The sequence below is a fragment of the Nymphalis io genome, chromosome 30 (assembly GCF_905147045.1).
Source record: "Nymphalis io chromosome 30, ilAglIoxx1.1, whole genome shotgun sequence".
In the NCBI taxonomy this organism is placed as follows: domain Eukaryota; kingdom Metazoa; phylum Arthropoda; class Insecta; order Lepidoptera; family Nymphalidae; genus Nymphalis; species Nymphalis io.
Window position 1 is genome coordinate 6,828,582 of NC_065917.1, and position 15,229 is coordinate 6,843,810.

At 35.4% G+C, this 15,229-nt stretch overlaps 3 protein-coding genes across 3 annotated transcripts in view; 1 reads left to right on the forward strand and 2 right to left on the reverse strand.

Annotated features, from left to right (window-relative positions):
• The window catches only part of LOC126779996 (igLON family member 5-like), a 110,119-nt gene that overhangs the window by 51,471 nt on the left and 43,419 nt on the right, over positions 1-15,229 (forward strand). The window lies entirely within an intron of this gene.
• Positions 98-2,457, reverse strand: LOC126780070 (uncharacterized). Its single transcript, XM_050504331.1, has 4 exons — positions 2,332-2,457; positions 1,470-1,877; positions 883-1,163; positions 98-468 (listed from the first exon to the last, which is right to left on the reverse strand). Exons 1-4 carry the CDS (start codon positions 2,360-2,362, stop codon positions 250-252), a joined length of 939 nt encoding a protein of 312 aa, XP_050360288.1. The 5' UTR covers positions 2,363-2,457; the 3' UTR covers positions 98-249.
• Positions 8,222-13,478, reverse strand: LOC126780100 (uncharacterized). Its single transcript, XM_050504364.1, has 3 exons — positions 13,401-13,478; positions 10,735-10,851; positions 8,222-9,556 (listed from the first exon to the last, which is right to left on the reverse strand). The coding sequence occupies exons 1-3, from the start codon at positions 13,429-13,431 to the stop codon at positions 8,982-8,984; spliced, it is 723 nt and encodes a 240-aa protein (XP_050360321.1). The 5' UTR covers positions 13,432-13,478; the 3' UTR covers positions 8,222-8,981.

Here is a 15,229-nt window from a genome sequence, read left to right on the forward strand (position 1 = left end):
TAAGCCTTTTGTTGAATTTCTCACCTAACCTTTCTAATTTCGCTCCTAATTACTTGCACTACTGCAACTATTGATAATTAAAAAAAAAACTATAGAATACTTGATAACTTATATATTTCGTTCGCTCACACAAATTTGCAAATGCTGTCGAAGGAATTAAAATACTATACACAATGCATATTAACATAATATGAGCCATATGCAATTATTATTGGTTCTTCGTTTAGATGCATAAAAGAGTCAAACATTTTACTGGTTCGAACACCCACAAGGGGTTGGTGGTGGACACGGTGACGGACAGGGTTCGGGATAATTGGGTTTGTAGATTGATACACTTGCGCATCCATAAGTTTTAAAGCAAGGAGGCAAAGGCTTAAAACAGATTGTTGGGGGTTGGCTAACAACTATTTTCGGGGGTTGAACGATAAGCATTTCTGGTGGTGGTGGCTGAATCCTCTGTGGGGTAATCTGAAAAAGAAAATATATATACACATAAATTTACCTTACATAAGTAAATACTTACATTTAAAACTGTCTTTATACTATTTTGGGATAGTTATAAGAATTAATCACACTTATAATTAAAAATGGAAGAGTTATTGGGCTATTTTATAGTAAATGGTCGACACTCTTGGACATTACGCTGACATAACAGTTATTTTCACAGCCAAAACACGTCAACAACAAGTATTGCTATTTATCGGTACAATAATTGATGAGGGTTGATACCCACCCAGACGAGCTAGCAAAAACCTACCTACTACCAACAAATTTATTTATATACTAATATATTTCCCTCCGCTTGATATTTTCCCTACTTTACTATCGTTAATAATTAAATCATGATATAAGAAAAACATTCCAACCAATTATTCAATTTACCTTAATCCTTGGTATTTTGGGTGGAGTAACAGGGGGTGGCCTGACAATAATTGGTTCTGGTTTTGGGGGGCACACGGGCTGTGGCCGAACCATTATCGAAGGAGGAGTTGGCGGTTGTACCGGCGGCGGTTGAACCCTTATCGGAGCGAGAGCCGGAGGTCGTATAGCAGCTGGTTTGACCCATATAAGGGGTAGTGCGGGAGGCTTGATGGATCCCGGCTTCACAATAATAGGTTTAGGAGGTGGAAAACGTATTAGACCAGGTTTTATTATAACCGATCCTGAAAAACAAATCGGTTAAGTCATTTACTACATAAGTTACGTCTCTGGGTGGTAAGGCTATGCAAGCCCGTCTGGGTTGGTACCACCGTATTGTCATGTTCTGGTTTTCTGATTTTCCTTTGTGTTATGTCTGCTGGTCCTACAAACTATACCTATTAAGTTCTAACATACGACCCCTCCTAAAACAAACCTTAATTATTCCAAACCTTTGAGGGCGGAATCTATGCTATTATCATTGCGTATTTAACGCCATTTTATATTCGAAAAAAAAAACTTTAATAAATTTAATAAAAATAAGGTCTCACCCTGAGGCGCTTGTCCGTAGATATAATTCACCGCCGGGTCATTAGGGTTACAAAGTCTGAGCTGAATTACATTTTGGAGTTGATCATAACCAGACATTGATGGATCACAGTCTGAATTACATGGGGTATTTTCGGCTGCATTGTCGCATGGTGGAATAGATTCAGGACAAGGCGGGTTAGGATTAGGGCACGGAAGGAGACAGTTCTGACAAGGATCAGGACATGGTGGTGGTGGACATGGTGGTGGTGGGCATGGTGATGGTGGGCATGGTGGTGGCGGGCATGGTGGCGGTGGGCATGGCGGCGGCGGACATGGCATTTGACATGGATCTAAGTTGTTATATGATTCAGGGTATAAATATTGCGGATCGGGAAGCGGTTGACTGAAAACTGAACCCAGGAGAAGACCTGAAAAAAAAAACTTTTATTTAAAAAATGACTAAAATTTTACTAAATGAATAATAATGGCTAGCAATGGAAGGTTTTTTTTAAAAAGTAACCCCTAAGATAAGGATAAAGTTGATGAATGTTTGTATAAAAATCCTATTTTTTTAAACTATACAAATTGTTATTTAATTATTTAGAATTATGTCACCAGCGAAGCCAGCAGAATTAGCGCCACTGTCCTTTAATATATATTTCAAAATAATATTTACTGTTAATTTGAATTAATTTTAAGCATAATATTAGTCATGTCATTTCTCCTATAGTTCAGATTGGTTTTAGGCTTTCTTTTTGGTGTATTATATTGAATTATAATTTGTTTTTTTTATTGAAAAACAGATTGTAAATATATTTTAGGTAAATAATTAATATATATATATATATACTCTAGTAAATATTATAGTTAAAAAAAAATTACCCGTCAACCAAATTACAGTCACAGTTGCCATTTTGCCGTCTGAAGATATTTTCGAATAATTCCTTTAAATATAAAATAATTATCAATTATCAATGACATAATTTTCGATATGACTATACAGGAAAATGAACTTTAATATTCGGTAATAACATTCGAAATATATTTCGACGCCATTTTGTTTTTATGTAACAAAAAATGTTATGTTACACTCGAAGGATTTATTTTAAAACGCTTAATTTATTGATTTCAAATGGTTCAGTAAATGATAATGTTTTTTTTCAATATTTTTCATTTAAATTACAAAACGTATCAATATAATAACATACGTGACGATAAACAAAAATTAATTCCATTGTGTATTGTCCATATATTTTTTTATGGTATTGGTAAGTTGATTGGCAATTGGGCCACCTGATGTTAAGTGATCACCACCGTCCATAGACATTTGTAGATTTAAGAAATATCCCACCATTCCTTACATCGCCAATGCGTTACCAACCTTATGCACGAAGATGTTATGTTCCTTGTGCCACTGGTTACACTGGCTCACTCACCCTTCAAACCGAAACGCAACAATACTATGTATTGCTGTTTAGCGGTAGAATATCTGATGACTTGGTGGCATAACGCAGGCTTGCACAATATCACCAAAAACGTTGTGTGACTCCTATAGTTTTTCAACCAAAAAATTTTTTGCGAATAAAATATAAAGATTATCAAGATGTCGACCAATGACGTCATGCCAGTACTCTAAATTTAAAAGTGGCAACACTGCGAAACGCTGCCTTTATGCAATAATATCCGATCGGATCCGAAGCATCCGAAACGGATGCGTCTCTTATATAACTTTTATGTACATAAGTTTAATAGTTCAGTTAAACAAGAAGATCGTCTTCTCTTATTTTTGTTTATATATGCCTGTGAATGTCCCACTGCTGGGCTAAGGCCGCCTTTCTCTTTTTGAGGAGAAGGTATTGGAGTTTATTCCACCACGCTGCTCCAATGCGGGTTGGTGGAATACACATGTGGCGGAATTTCAGTGAAATTAGACACATGCAGGTTTCCTCACAATGTTTTCCGTCACCGTCAAGCACGAGCTGAATTATAATCACAAATTAAGCACATGAAAATTCAGCGGTGCTGCTCGGGTTTGAGCCCACGTTCATCGGTTAAAATTCACGCGTTCTTACCAATGGGCCATCTTGGCTCCAAAACTGCTGGAATGGCTGCTGGTTATATGTCACCAAATGAATAAATTACTGTATGACGGGACAACGTCTGCCAGGTTTACTAGTACATATGTGTGTATAAGAATAACTGACTGACTGATTGACATATTAACGCACAGCTCAAACCAATTGGGGATAGCATGATGCATACAGGTTCCTTTTACAAAGTAGGTTAGCACTAAAGAAGAATTTTTGAAAATTAAGCCCCTATATATAAGGGGATAAATGTTTATATGAAAATTATTATTTAAGAAAGAGCTATGGTGTAGTTCTTAGAAGTTCTGAATTATAAGCTAGTATATATGTATATATATTTTTATATTTTCTCAACAAGGCCTTGTGTAACTGTAGTTCCAAGCTGCCACTTCTTTTGATATTGATGATCTAAAATATTTTTTTACAGGTGTCGTAAAGTCGTTTATAGTCTATATTTAATACAGTTTATTTTAAAGGTTTTTCAAGGATATCGGCTAAGACAAAGCATTTTCAACTTTCAAGATAAAGCTTATATTCGGATACGTTGTATTACTATTTCCTACTATTCTTCAAATAAAATTATTACGAAGTACTGACCGATGTCGACTTTGGTGGATATTTTCAATGGAGCGAACTGCGCAGATTATTTATTTATTTCGAACAATTGATATGTATCAAACAAACAATATATGAGATAGTAACTACAATTTAAGTATATAACACAATATTAACACAACACATTTAGTTATTAATTTGTTCAAACAAAAAAACCGATATGGCCTTTTAGATCATCAATATTATGGCCTAGTGGTTAGAACGCGTGAATCTTAACCGATAATCGTGAATTCAATCCTTTTTTTTTTTTTTTCGAGGAGGAAAGGCATTTACGCCTGCCGCCCGGACACGACCGGGACGGGTATGTGGGACTCACGGGGCAGAAGGTCATCGTACTACCCACTAAAACCTCCTCGTTTCCTTCTCACCGCATGGTGGCGGGGTTACGGGAACGCGTTAGCACACCACCGCGACCCCACCTGCGGCCGTCGCTTTGGGTGAGCGACCCACCTGTTGTTTTTTATTGAGGTTTTCTCCTCTCGACCCGGCCGGTGAAGGCGAGGCCCTCGGTCCCACCACAGTCTGGTGCCTGGATGGGGAAACGAGTTTGAGAAGGCGGTGACCGAAGTCTGTCCGCCCAGCATCGACACCGAAACTGGACGAACCCGCCTCTCCCTCCTCCTCTACTCCTCTACTCCTGTCTCCGGCAGCCCGAAAGGACTCCAGAGACCAACTCCTCCTCTCTCCGGCGGCCCAAAAGGACCCTGGAGTCCTCCTATTTGCCACGAAGCCGCTCGCTGGTCCACTCTGCGCAACAGAGAAGTCCCAGGAGCGGCCCGCGACACTTCCGCCGCGTCAGTCTCAGCCGCGATCGACAAGCATTCCGGAAAAACATCGGATTGCTGGTCGACCCCGTTGCCCAGGGTGCACCACGTGGAGGTGACTGACATGCACCCCGTGAATTCAATACTGGGCAAGCACCAGTGAATTTTCATGTGCTTAATTTGTGATTATAATTCATATCGTGCTTGACGGTGAAGGTAAACATCGTGAGGAAAACGGCATGTGTATAATTTCATTGAAATTCTGCCACATGTGTATTTTACCGGGTTTTCGGGTAATGCGTGTTGCATTGGAGCAGCGTATTGGAATAAGCTATAAACGACCTCCTCAAAAGGGAAAGGAGGCCTTAGCCCAGCAGTGGGACATTAACAGGCTGTGACTTACCTTTGTTCAAAGAAATATAATTTAATTTAACAAAAATATAAAATTGAAAAATAAAATTTTTAAAAACTGCTTTTGATAATAATTCTTTGTTTAACATAATTTAAAAAAATCTGTATCAAATAATTAGATATATATATAGTTGTATAAAGTATATAATAAGGAAAGGATGGGGTATAATATTATAATGCACAAATGTTTGCGCAAACATTTGTGAACTCTCCGTTTTCTCACTTTGATAATTCGATGGGTCTGTACGATCGGAACTTGATACACTTGACCATTGTTATATATCTTGCGCAGTTGTCTCTTTCATCTAATAACTTACAACTGTCCATAGACATCGGTTCAATAACAAATATTAAATATTCATTCCTTCGACAATGCGTCACTAGCCTTGGAAACTAATATGTTATGTCTCTTATACCTTGAGTACCACTGGCTCATTCAAACTTTAAGCCAGAACACGCCGATACTATTGCTGTTCAGTGGTAAAATCTGTGTGATGAGTGTACCAACCTAGATGATATTGTACAAAGCTCCACCACCAAGTATGGTAGGGTGTATCCCTTGGGAATGGCCAAGGAATGCCCTGGCCCTGCTAGCCTTTACAGCGTCATCATCGTCGTCATTTGTGGTGAGTACAAGATTCCTCTTTGAATACCATCAACACTTGTTTCAATTACATCTTGATTGATGAACATTTAAAATGGGATTCTCATATATCTCTTATCTGTAGTCGTATAAGAAAACTAATTTTTGTCTTTAGAAACCTACGCACAGTAGCTAATTTTACCTTACTTATTAGAACATACAAAGCACTAGGAGAATCACTATTAAGTTATTGCATATGTGCTTGGGGAGGTGTTGCACAAGTGCATTTAACCAGACTAGAAAGAGCTCAGAGAGCAGTATTAAAGGTACTTTTGGCACTTCCAATTCGCCACCCAACCACATTATTGTATGATACAACTCAAGTATTGAATGTCCGTAAGCTATTCATATACCAAATACCGCGCAGATTCCATAGCAGTAAAGGTATAATAACACAGATTAATGATAAAAGACTAAATAAATGTCCTGTTCCATTTTTTAGGACAAGATTTGCCCAAAGATCCTATAATTACCTAGCTCCTAGAATATTTAACATATTGCATGCCAAGCTTAACATTAGGAAATACACAAACAGACAATTAAAGCAATTCATCTTTAAGTACCTTTTGGATTTAAATGACACAAATGTAAAAAGTTTATTTACACCTTTAAAATTGAATTAAATGCAACACACATACACACACACAAACACACACACACACATACACACACACACACGTACCAACGCTAACATAAGCATGGACGTCTTATTTACTTTAATTTATATTTTGTATAATTTCTTACATCCCAGCTTATACATTTATTTTTATTTTTTGTTCATATAAACGGGAGTGGAGGCCTGGTGTCTTGTAGAACAGTTTATCTATTGCAAGTACCAGTCTTCACATTAATTAGCTGTTATGTAAATGTTACATTTTACTTTGTAAGCTTTTTGTGAAGAAAATAAATAAATATATTATTATTATTATCTAAATATTTTACAGTAACACTTCGTTAGCGCGATTCAAAATACAACTAGCGCCATCTAGTGACACAAGAATTAACTACTAGGAACTGTTGATGGTTTTTAAAGTGACATAAAAATTCTAGCTGTTATCGTTGTTACAATAGTGAAAAAACATTCCTATAAATCAAGCTTTTATATGAAAAATTTCTTATATATATATATATATTCTGTTCTTATATAAAAAAAACTGACACTACAAGTTATATAAAAAAATCATAAGCAGATTTGAACCTGCGATACAGTTAAACGTTTCCTGTTGACATTTAAGCAAAATGTTATTTAAATATCAGGCAGGACTCGAACGAGTACGTCCGAACCGTGTTGGGTACTTCGCCAACTAAGCAAGCGATTTAATGAATTTCAAATTTTTTGAATTTAAATAAATTTCCGATATGAATTTCAAATTTTTTAAATAAATATCAATGAACGGATGAAGGAAGTTTTACAAATTTTAGCTTTACAAATAACGATCATATTTTGATAAGGTTACCCATATTGTCTATTATGAATTGATTATCATATTACTTGTCTATATACATATAATTCCTCTGTAGGTATGTGTGTCACTGATCTATTAAGCAGCTGGACCGATTTTGATGATTCTTTTTGTGTGTGATTTAATGAGTCGGTGGATGGCTTGGATTTGTGGCGCTGCGATTTCAACATTATTTTATTTTCAAAAATTACAAAACGTTATATCCTTATTTCACACGTACGAAGTCAGGACCTAATCTATGGATAAAAAGCATAATCGTAAAATCATTAATGTGAGAGCCCCATTGCATTAAATAGAAGTGTCTGTCTGTGATTTCAAAATATCCTCTTTTTAAGTTAGTATGTCTATTTTGCGATTACTAAAAATAAAATATCTATTTTTTATATAAGTGTACCGCTGCAATTTAATAATTTAAAAATATTTATACATATGTATTTCAAATAAGCATAATGTACGTTAAAATGACAAATTTTAAGGGATTTTCGTCACAAACTGAATACTGAATATTCAAATTGAAATTTCAAATTTCTTTATGAAGTATAGAAGAATGAAACGTGATTATTGAAAGTCGAATCAAAACTAAATTGAAAGTTAAATTAAAACTAACAAAAATTCAAATAAAATCACATTAATTTACATAAAAAAAAAATGTGTCCGTCACATGACGTCTAGTGGACCATGGAGAACACAGTACATCATCTTAAAACCTACCCGTTATATAAACGAATATAATGGACGTGGATAGATAAATCTTCCGTTTTTTAAATCAATAATAAAAACACATTTTAATTAAATCATTTATTTATAACACATAATATAATATAAGCGTGACATACATTTGCAAAATTTGAATCAAAACGAACGAACGAAATCACACAAGACTAAACAATCGGATGACCGGAAACGTTATCGAGGTCTGAATTCATATACATTACGCAAACATATATAACAATATGTATAATGTCAAATAATGTCAAATATAATTCAAAATATTACAAAATAGCCTGTAAACGTAATCTTTTCTTAAAAATCCTAAAGTTTTGGAGCACTTTTTCGATAGAATCAAACTTGGATTTTGCAGCGTATCTTCTAATATATAATCCTGTAATTTCTGTCAAAAATTTTCAAGCAATAATCCATCCGAATCGTGAAAAATAGTAAATTGGTCTTTATAACCAGCACTAGTCCTGGGATAGTGTTCTAGGCGCCAGGTGGGAAAGGGTGCGAAAATATTAGAAACTATTTTTAGGAGTACATAACGTTGTCTGGTTTATATAAATGATAATTCTTTATATAACATTAATTGAAATGCAATTTATGTGAAGTGACAGTGTCGAACAAAGGGCGCTGAAGGACAATCTCGCTATAGTCTAATCAAGGGCCCGGGCCGGCGCCGTTTATAGCATCTAGAGAAGGTTAAGTGATAGATTCGGCGTAAAAAATACTGTTTTGGTCAAATTTTTATCATATTGATAGAGTGATATTAAAATAACATTATTATAAAAACGTATTTCTTATATACATTTGCAGTAAATATCTGAATATCTATTTATTTGCCTTCATTGGAACAAGAACAGCTGTTCGTAGGATAAAGGTCCGTAGGTTGAGGGTATGGACTGTCGCAGTTACCATTTCTCAAGACTGAAGTCTTGAAACAAATCGTCGGTGGTTGGACATTTGCAGGCGATGGTGGTCTCACCACTATCTGTGATGGAGTTATCAATGGTAGCTCTGGCTGACGGATCATAATGGGTGGTGGTTGGATTGGCTTCTGACAAGGTGGTGTGACCATGATCGCTGGTGGCGTTATTGGAGCCATAGGCTTTGGCCTTACGCAGATTGGTGGCACATTTATTGGCCGTAACTGCGCTGGTCGTATGGTAATCGGAGGTGGTATTATTGGCGGAAGGGGTGGTGGCTGGACCTCTATAGCAGCTGGTTGGATGGGTCTGAAATACGGAGGTCTGATGACGATTGGACGGGGTTGAATGGTAATATCAGGGTTGGGTTGAATATAAAAGTTTCCGCCTGGTACTTGGTAGGAACGGAAACCAGCAGCTTGCAGTCTTTCGGGCACGTTGTCTTTTTGAATTATAACTTTAATAGGTCCATCGCAGCTCGGTGCTGAAAAAACACCCCTTATGTTATTTATAAAATAATAAATATGTATATATTCAACTGACAAAAACTGACGGATGTAATGTCTGTACGTCTGTATACATAAATTCATGTTATAAATTGAACGGCTTGTAGCTGGAGTGCCATTTAGCGGCATCTCTATTTATGCCAATTTCGTGAGCGGATAGACGGTGATGAAGTCACTTACTTACTTGTGGTAGAGCTTTGTGCAAGCTTGTCTGGGTAGGTACCACCCACTCATCAGATATTCTACCGCATAACGGCAGTACTTGGTATTGTTGTGTTCCGGTTTGAAGGGTGTTTTATAAAATAAAAATAATTTCATACAGATATACCAATATAAATAATAAAATGTGATGTTTGCAGACACGAATTCATTCATCATCTAAACATTTTATTAAATGTACATATAGTGTTATTTACTTCCAATTACCTTTTGTATTTCAGGCAAAAATATATGGTTATATGTTAATCATAAAATATTATTATATAAGTAATTACACGGGATCATATAATTAAGCAGGTAATTTCGCTAAACATCGGGCTGAACTTGCTAGCTTGATTATATTTTTTTATCTAGCAAACTTGATATGTTCTAGTTTGCTAGATAAAAATCTTTATTAGTTTGAGAAAAAATGTTTATTTAAGTTTTAATTTTATAATACACACGATTCGTCACATCGTCATTTCTTTAAAAACTGCTCACCTTGTTCAGTGTTACGAACGTCCATCTATTCATATTTTAAGGATAATCCGCGTGGCGAGATGGAACACATTAGGTTTTAAGTCAATTTTTAGCTCTCAAACACAAAAAGTTTTGACGGGCCTGTTGGCGTGGTTGGTAGATTTTTGCCTTTCACGCCGAAGGTTGTGGGTTCGATTCGCACCCAAGACAGACATTTGTGTGCATGAACATGTCTATTTGTCTTGTGTCTGGGTTTAATTATCTACATTAATATGTATTTACAAAAGAAAAGTAGTATATGTAGTATATCAGTTGTCTGGTTTCCATGATACGAGCTCTGCTTAATTTGGGATCAGATGGTCGTGTATGAATAAATTCCCGGGATAATAGGTAGGTAGGTAGGTAGTTTCATTAAAATGATTGGTCTTTGTTTTAATGAAATCACGTAAGCTTGTTATATTTTTAAAGAAATACTTACTAGGCTGAATTATTGGAATATAGAGGTTAGGGTTATTTAGCAGGGAAGGAGGCTGCATATCTGAAGGCATTGAGCATACTTGAGGTGCTGGTGCAGCTAACACTGATGATAATAGACCTGTAAATTGAACAATGATTAGTTTTATGGACCATAATGCATACATGAAAAAAAAGTGCAGCCTTTCCCAGCCGTGTCACAGTAACAGCCTGTGAAAGTCCCACGGCTGTGGAATTTGTTCCAATAAATAGAATAATAATGCTTTTATTCTATTTATTGGAACGAATTTCTCAGATATAAGGCGAAAGGGGGCTAGGCCGAAATGAGTCAAAGACTTCGGTGACGACATTATATAACTGTCAAATATTTCTAGATTTATCTCATTGGGTATATTATTTAATATATAACGTGAGAAGCTTCGATTTGGCTGCCGTGACGTCACTATTTTAATCACGTTTTTATTATTTAAAAGATTTAATTGACAAACATTTTGTAGTTGATACGAAAGGCTTAAAGGTTATCTACCGGACGATCTTAGGCTAATCAGAAATACATTGAAGCATTAGTACAACTAAAACTTCGTCAATTTAACTTCTAAATATAAAGTTCTTGTAATAAAATTGCTGCATCGCGCCCGTATCTTTGTTTGTACGTCTTCATGTTACAAACTTTTATGTCATGTTTCTTGAAGAGTCCGATTTCCAAATCTTTTTACAGCTCTGAATTAAAACTTGATAGCTTCGGACGAATAACAGTAACAATATCAAAGTGATATAACATGGAATAAATATATCCACAAACACAGTGTCAATTCCACCAAACCGCATTGGAACAGCGTGGGGGAATAAGCTCCAAAACTTCTCCTGAAAAAGGGAGAGAAGCCTTATCCCAGCAGTGGGACATTCACAGGCTATTACTGTATACACAGTGACGGTACTTAATAGTCCCACTGCTGGAGAAATCCTTTTTCGATTTAAAGAGAACACTTGGAGGTCATTCCGCAACTGCGTTTGTGGCCATTTTTTTTTATAGAATAGGAAGGTGGACGAGCATATGGGCCACCTGATGGTAAGTGGTCACCAAACGCCCTTAGACATTGGCATTGTAAGAAATGTCAACCATCGCTTATAGCCAATGCGCCACCAACCTTGGGAACTAAGATTTTATGTCCCTTGTGCCTGTAATTACACTGGCTCACTCACCCTTCAAACCGGAACACAACAATATCAAGTATTGCTGTTTTGCGGTAGAATATCTGATGAGTGGGTGGTACCTACCCAGACGAGCTTGCACAAAGCCCTACCACCAGTGAATTGTAACAAGTTTCTTCTGACACGTGTAATTACGACATTTTCCTTCGACATTTTCTCGGATCTAACTTCCAGTCAAATTCGATTGCGCGTATTGTATTTACAGAAAAGTTTTGATTATGAAACAAATAAAAATAAACAGTATTATACGCTTAATATAATACATATTTATGTTGAAAGTTATCAATATACCTTCTTATTTTGTGAGGGTTAGATTAATTTTTGCTAAGACTTACTTCGCAAGTTAAATATCAATATTATTGTTATACGAGCATTATTTTTTATATCAAAACTTTACGCAAACAAGAGCCTATCAAGAGTTTGTCTGTCATTTCCTAAAACTCTTTTATTATTTTTCCATGTGGAATGGAAGGCATTAAGTAGCTATAGTTTAGTTGTGATTTATAAGTTTTATTTATAATTATACTCGCTACTCGAAGTGCATGGCAGAATAATAGTTAAATGAAACCTTTATATCGTAATACACACAACTCCATTGGTTTACGCGGCAAACGTCAGTAAATTCCCCCACAAAGTTGCTATGCTTTTTCGACATCTTCAACATGTATCACGATATTTCAGCCAATTTTCACAAAACTTTAATAAATAATTCATCTAAACCTTTCATGAATTACTGCGTATATTTGTGAAAAGCGTATGAAAATCGGTTTAGGTTCGTATCGTTTAGACAGGCAGACGCGGTGGAGGCCTTTGTTAAATAATATCTTGTGATACCAGTGTTCACCAGTAGATCGAAATTCCACCGTAATTTGTACGTTTCGATATTATTTTTACACATATTTTTATTTTTCTTATCGATAACATAAAAGCTACGCAATAGCTAAAAAAAACAAAAAAATCGTTTGTCAAACAGAGGAGAAAAAATACTGAACTGGTTTTTCATAGTTTATATATATTATATATATATACACATATTGATGTACATTTTTTCTTTAAAGTAGCAAATCTCTACAGACCTCCTTTGAGGTACCTTTCTATTATTTTGATTGATTTTTTTTATCTGCTTGCGTGTTTTTAATTCCAGCCAGTATCATAATCGAATTGCTATTCGACGGGGATATGTCGCTACCTTTTCACGTAGTCATCATTTTCTAAAGTAGCGATTTTTAATTTTTGTTCGTATATATTTAAGACCTTAATGTATAAAACCTTTTTTTTATTATTTATTAAGATAAATATATTATATGAACAAATCTTGTACAAATATGTTTATGTACATAAATTTTGTATTTAGATAAAGTTTTGCTATTTAATCTATATATATGTCTTTGCTGTAAAAACGTAAATTTTCACAATAAAATTATTATCGTTAATTATTTATTAATTAAATATAATTACCTATGAAGCTCAAAGCAGCTAACCGCCCCATCCTTGCGTGTCAATGTTTCAAAATAATCTCCACAATTTATACTAACGCTCACCAATTTTTTTTACGCTCAAACTTGTTAATATGTTTAAAAAACATTATAATTTAAGCATTCATATACAAAATCATTGTTTTGATATAGTATGCTGTTTGACAGTTTTCGAAAATATTTTTATATGTATAATCTGTTATCGAAAAACATCACTTATTGCTATGGTTGTAAGGTTTACTATTGTTAATTGATGGTTATATGGAGAAATGTATATAAAGGCTGAAGATTTGGTACAAAGTGCAATCGACAAAGATGGCGTTGTACGGACTTATACTTTTTGGTAAGTATTTAAATTTAATTTTATTTTTAAAGTGACATTAAGTTTCAAAATTCACTTAATTAGTATGATTTTCAACACAAACATTTTGAAGTAAATATTCTATGAAAATGTTTTTAACCTTTTTCAATAAGCTTCAAGGCCGAGATGGCCCAGTGGTGAAGGTGAGAACGCGTGAATCTAAATCGATGATCGTGCGCTTAAACTCGGGCAAGCTCCATTGAATTTTCATGTGCTTAATTAGTGCGTATAATTCATCTCGTACTTAACGGTGAAGGAAAACCTCTTGATGAAACCTGCTTGTGTCTAATTCCACTGAAATTCTCCCACATGTGTATTCCACCAACCCGCATCAAAGCATGGTGGAATAAGCTCCAAACCTTCCTCAAAAAAGGAGAGGAGGCCTTCACTATTTTAAATAGAAAATAATACACGAGGTGATTCGAACGTGCTTATAAAAGTATATACGAATAAAGAATATTTTGATTTTTATATTAATACATAACTATACATAACATCAATTCCATCGCGAACAAAGAAATTTGGCAACTCCTTTCTTTGTCGCACTTCCAAAAAATGGAATTCCTTACCAGCTCACGTATTCCCCTCCTCTTACAACCCGGGTTCCTTCAAACGAGGCGTGAAGAGGCATCTTGCGGGCCGGCAAGGCGAAGGCGGCTAGTGCAGAACGTTTTTCCCGTCTGTACTGGCCGTCGTCGCGTTTGGACTCTACTACCACTTACCATCAGGTGGAGTAGAGTCATTTGCCATCCCGGCGATATAAAAAAAAAAAAAAATACGTATTGCAAATACGCAGAAAGCATACGAAAGTGATAAGTTTGAGTCATTGCAGCCATAAAAGATATAATATCTCGTATAATAAAAACATTATATTATATAACTAACGCTTTGCCCGCGGCTTCGCTCGCTCGCTCAGAATCGCTAAAGACCAATTTCCATAGCTCTTTAATCAAAAATGAAAGATTTAATACCTTAGGGGTTAAATTTTCAAAAAATCTTCATAAATGGTGATATCTACAGAAGTAAAGGGAAGTCCACAGCGGTTTGGGCTGAGCGTTAATATTTTAGTCAGTTAGTTACACTTTTATATATAAATAAAAGTATACATTTCTTACATTAACAGGAATATCGTTTTTATTTTAAGAGCCTCTTATTATTTACGCCGAGATGGCCCAGTGGTAAGAACGCGTGAATCTTAACCGATGATCGTGGCTTCAAACCCGAGCACCACTGAATTTTCACGTGCTTAATTAAAAATCATAATTCATCTCGTGCTTTTCGGTGAAGGAATCGTGAGGAAATCTGCATGTGTTTAATTTCACTGAAATTCTGCTACATGTGTATTCCACCAACCCGCCATTTATTTTATACGGGAAATAACTAATTTATTCACTATGATATTAAAGGTCCGTCCGACTCGTTTTACATACAAAACATAGTCCTTTTGTTTA